The sequence below is a fragment of the Macaca nemestrina genome, chromosome 15 (genome assembly GCF_043159975.1).
Source record: "Macaca nemestrina isolate mMacNem1 chromosome 15, mMacNem.hap1, whole genome shotgun sequence".
NCBI classification, from domain to species: domain Eukaryota; kingdom Metazoa; phylum Chordata; class Mammalia; order Primates; family Cercopithecidae; genus Macaca; species Macaca nemestrina.
This window is the reverse complement of record NC_092139.1, coordinates 52,268,967-52,274,249: the sequence shown is the minus strand read 5'-3', so window position 1 is coordinate 52,274,249 and position 5,283 is coordinate 52,268,967. Positions and strand designations below refer to the sequence as shown.

General features: G+C 44.9%; 1 protein-coding gene across 2 annotated transcripts; it reads right to left on the bottom strand.

Moving 5' to 3' along the window:
• Positions 1-740: 740 nt before the first annotated feature.
• Positions 741-3,685, bottom strand: LOC112427566 (small integral membrane protein 26). 2 transcript variants are annotated; one of them, XM_071079729.1, is made up of 2 exons: positions 3,444-3,685; positions 741-1,061 (listed from the first exon to the last, which is right to left on the bottom strand). In XM_071079729.1, the coding sequence occupies exons 1-2, from the start codon at positions 3,559-3,561 to the stop codon at positions 892-894; spliced, it is 288 nt and encodes a 95-aa protein (XP_070935830.1). In that variant the 5' UTR covers positions 3,562-3,685; the 3' UTR covers positions 741-891. The 2 variants fall into 2 exon arrangements, with proteins under 2 accessions (XP_070935830.1, XP_070935831.1); XM_071079730.1 differs by having other exon boundaries at positions 741-1,058.
• Between the last annotated feature and the right edge of the window lie 1,598 nt (positions 3,686-5,283).

Below are 5,283 nucleotides of genomic sequence, written 5' to 3'. Positions count from 1 at the left end.
AAGAGACCACTGAGGAAACTGGTCCAGCATCAATCATGTCGTTCTGACTGCATTCTCAGCATTAGAATAGCACTGGCCACAGCTGGGGGGTAATCCACACCTGCTGAAGGAATGAGGGGTATGTGCACTAGTCCTAAAGAATAGGTCCAGTCTATTTAATTCAGAAGTTACAATCTAATTTATATCATACTTACCCAGTATGCAGTAGTACCCAAAGGGCTACTGTAGATTCAGTAGAATCCCAAACTGAATGTGGGGATTTGCTGAAACCTTAAAATGGCCAGTAAAGCTGTGCCTAATAGCAACATGAAAGAAATACAAATCTTCCTTAACTAGTTTCAGGAAATCAAGCTTATGGAAGCTTTATGTGAAATTTCACATCAGTCTTTCACTCATGCAAATACAGAGGAACACCTCTCGAAAATGCAGATAGTAGGCCAGGTTCGGTGGCTCACACTTGTAATCCCAGCACTTTGGGAGGCCGAGATGAGCGGATCACAAGGTAAGGAGATCGAGACCATCCTGGCTAACACGGTGAAACCCCGTCTCTACTAAAAATACAAAAAACTAGCCGGGCGTGGTGGTGGGCGCCTGTAGTCCCAGCTACTCAGGAGGCTGGGGCAGAAGAATGGTGTGAACCTGGGAGGCAGAGCTTGCAGTGAGCCAAGATTGCGATACTACACTCAGCCTGGGTGACTGGAGTCTCCCTCCCAAAAAAAAAAAGAAAAAATGCAGCTAGATTCCTGCAAGAAAATATTTATTGCAATTATTAGTGATTATGTTTTACAGCAATTTTAAATACATACACTTTTCACAAACACAATGGGAATCGAGGCAACTATCAAATTTAAATGTTGAACCAAGTCCTGGTTTTCAGAATTCAGCAGCCAGTCATGGTTCTGCACCAGGGCCACCAGTCCACGATTTCCAATACTTGAGGATCTTTTCTGTAATTGGAACAAAATCTTCTTTATATATGATAACTGTTTCCACATAAAATCCTTTTGGGTGTTCAGATACTTCACTGGGTTTTTCAGTTGTTAAGCCATCCTTTCGGTCTACTTTATCACCATTAAGAGAGAAAAAAAAAAAAAGAACACCTGAATTATTAACTTAGAAAGCAGTCACTAAAGTCTTAGAAATTAAGATAAGAATTATGTTCACTCCCTCCAACCCCAATAAGGAAGAAAGGAATGAAAAGGAAGGGAGGGAAGGAAGGGAAGGGAGGAAAGAAGGGAGGAAGGAAGGAAGGAAAAAGAAAAGGGAAGAGAAGGGAAAGGGGGAGGGAAAGGAAGGGCAGGGCAGGGGAGGGGAGGGGAGGGGAGGGGACAAGAGGGGAGGGAATTAAAGGCCAGGTGTGGTGGCTCACGCCTGTAATCCCAACACTTTGTGGCGGCCGAGGCGGGTGGACCACCTGAGGTCAGGAGTTTGAGACCAGCCTCACCAAGCTGGTGAAACCCCCTTCTCTACTAAAAATACGAAAATTAGCCAGGCGTAGTGGCATTCGCCTGTAATCCCAGCTACTGGGGAGGATGAGGCAGGAGGACTGCTTGAGGTGGGAGGTAGAGGTTGCAGTGAGCCGAGATAGCACCACTGCACTCTAGCCTGGGCGACAGAGCTAGACTCCATCTCAAAAAAAAAAAAAAAAGGCCGGGCGCGGTGGCTCAAGCCTGTAATCCCAGCACTTTGGGAGGCCGAGGCGGGTGGATCACGAGGTCAGGAGATCGAGACTATCCTGGCTAACATGGTGAAACCCCGTCTCTACTAAAAATACAAAAAACTAGCCGGGCGTGGTGGCGGGCGCCTGTAGTCTCAGCTACTTGGGAGGCTGAGGCGGGAGAATGGCGTGAACCCGGGAGGCAGAGCTTGCAGTGAGCCGAGATCACGCCACTGCACTCCAGCCTGGGAGACACAGCGAGACTCCGTCTCAAAAAAAAAAAAAAAAAAAAAAAAAAAAAACATTCGCCGGGCAGTAGTGGCCTGCGCCTGTAACCCCAGCTACTCGGGAGGATGAGGCAGGAGAATCGCTTGAGCCTGGAGAAGCAGGTTGTGGTGAGCTGAGATCATGCCACTGCACTCCAGCCTGGGCGACAGGGTGAGACCCTGTCAAAAAAAAAAAAAAAAAAACACGAAAGAAAGAAAACATAAACATGGATATTAAAATATTTTTACTTTATATATATAAAAATATAAAATATTTTACCATATATTATATATAAAGTAAATATATATAAAATTTTTTGGGGGTAGAGATGGTGGTCTCCCTATGTTGCCCAGACTGGTCCCCAACCCCTGGGATCAAGCAATCTGCCACCTCGGCCTTCCAAAGTTATGGAATTACAGGCGAGAGCCACTGCACCCGGCCAAAATGTTTTTAAACGCCTAATGCTGGACACATGTACTTTCAGGCCACTGATAGCTTCATCACCAAATGTAATCTTCAGCATAGTTTTTACACAACAACTTTACTGACATATAATTAACATATCATACGATTAACCCCCTTAAAAGATACAATTTTTTTTTTTTTTTTTGAGACGGGGTCTCGCTCTGTCGCCCAGGCTGGAGTGCAGTGGCCAGATCTCAGCTCACTGCAAGCTCCGCCTCCCGGGTTCACGCCATTCTCCTGCCTCAGCCTCCCGAGTAGCTGGGACTACAGGCGCCGCCACCTCGCCCGGCTAGTTTTTTGTAGTTTTTAGTAGAGACGGGGTTTCACCGGGTTAGCCAGGATGGTCTCGATCTCCTGACCTCGTGATCCGCCCGCCTCGGCCTCCCAAAGTGCTGGGATTACAGGCGTGAGCCACTGCGCCCGGCCAAAAGATACAATTTAATGTTTTTTTAGTACATTCAGATTTGTGCAACCAGCACCACAATCAATTTAAAAATATTATCATCCACAAAAGGAATCCATACCTTTGGCAGTCATTCCCCATCTCCCCAACCCTTCAGCCCCTAGTAACCACACTGATCAACTTAATGTCTCTATACATTTCCAGCATATTTTTCAAAGCTGAGAAACTTTCCTCCCTTTACGCCTAGTAACTGGAAGATTTTAATACGCCTTGACTGCTAAAAGTCCTGAAATTGCTAGCCATATATCTTGAGGGACAGTAGTATTGAAGCATCACTCTTTAAAAATCACCGGACAGAGTCTCTGAAAATCCACCTTGCACTTTACACATATTCTTCCAATTCCGAGTATAGGGACGGCCCTATGCAGTAAATGACTAAGATTTAGGTAACAATATTTACAAGGTATTAATAATTCCTGGCGTCTAGTTCTTTGCAGATTTCATTTAACAAACGGCTGTTAGCACCCGTTTCAATTAGTTTTGCAGAATAAACCTGGGGTTTACAGAACAGGGAGGTTGTTTCGACGACCCCCGGGGAACTCTTCACCGAAAGCCGTGTGTCCCGGGGCAGGCCCCGCCGAAGAGCCCTACCTGATGACTTCGCCATTGTCCAGTTGTAGTAAAACAGTGAGCCCAACACAGACCAGGCGCCGATCCCGTAGACTACCGACATCCGCCGGTACCAGGCCGTGAACTCTCTTTTATACATGGGTACGCCGGCGAGTGCCTCGATTCTCGCAGGCCCACGGCGGAGGCTCGACTTCCGGTGAGGGAATCGCTGCCATCCCTGCCGCCGGAACCATCAGGGAGCCGCCAGTTTTCCGCGTCCGCTTCCGGCTCTGCCCCGATGCATCTTGGGGCCTGTGGTTCGGAAAGTTGTTCCGGTGTCCGGACTTTCGGATGCAGAGCTGTGGGCGTGCGATACTTCTTACCACGTGACGAGGACTAAATGACAACTTCTTAGAGGAGAAGCTTCTCACTTACAAAATTGTAATGCCTTCATGGGCTCCAGACGGTATCTGAAAAGGTTATTTCCAATTCCTCTTCCAGTTTTCAGATTTGCAGGGATACCGTTTGTCTCTCCCGGCAACTCTTCTTTTCCCCCATTTTGCTTTCCGGAACTCTGGGTGAACTTTAAGTACCTCCAAGCCAAAGCTAATCCCTCCGCTAGGCTCTGGGTCTTTTTTCCTGCCTCAGGGGCCTTTCGCCTCATTGACACCCTAAGCCCTCCCCCATCTTCATTACTGACGTTTATCATTCATACAAACGTGCCCATGTCTCAAAAACAAAAAATCTCCTTCGACTCCGTCCAGCTCCAGCTATTGTCTTATTCATACATTTTTTTAAGGCAAGATGCCCTCAATAGACTGAAAAACTTAACACACTGAAGAGCAAGTGTGATGTGCTTGGCACAAGGCAGGATCGGTAAATTGACATTAAGTACTTTTCAGCCATACTCAAACTTGGTTTCGGAAGCATTTGCCACCACTGACCCCACCTGCACCTTTCATGGCTTCAAAAACATCCTTTTCCCTGGTATCCTTCAGGGTTCTTTTCACCTTGCCCACCCTTTAAAAACTGATGTTCTGCCCTACAGTAATATATATCCACAAAACTCAACTCTGAATGGATCACTCACTTAAATGTAAAAGCTAAAACAATTTAATATAAGCCTAGAAGAAAAAAAAAAGGAGAATATGTTTGCCATCTTGGAATAAGCACAGATTTCTTAGAATAAAAAAGGCATCCCAGGCCGGGTGGCTCATGCCTGTAACCCCAGCACTTAGGGAGGTAGAGCAGGGAGGATTGCTTGAACCCAGGAGTTCCAGACCAGCAAGGCCATCATAGTGAGACCCCATCTCAGTTTATATATATATACATAAAACAAAAATGGATAAATAGGGCTTTTTAAAAAAATAACATTTTTGTTCTTTGAGGGTCACAGTTGAGAAAATGAAAAGCCAAGCTACAGAATAAAATATTCACAATAACATATATCTAACGAAGGACTTGGATCCAGAATATATGAGGACCCTTTACAATTCAGTTATAAAAATACAACCCAACTAAAAACCAGGCAATAAATTTGAATAGAACAAAAGAAGATATACAAATGACCAATAAGCACAGGAGCATCATTAGTCATCAGAGAAATGGACATTAAAACAATGCAATAAGAGACTATTACACACCTACTAGAGTGGCTAAAATCAGACTGAGAATGCCAAGAGCTGTAAGGATTTGGAACAATTGGAACTCTTATTGATGGGAACATAAAATGTTACAATCTCTTTGCAAAACTTAGTATTTAAAAAGTTGAACATATGCCTACCATATAACCGAGGCATTCCATTTCTAGTTATCCACGAGAAATGAAAACCTTTGTCTACACACAGCCATTTACATGAATGTTCATAGTTTTATCGTTTTT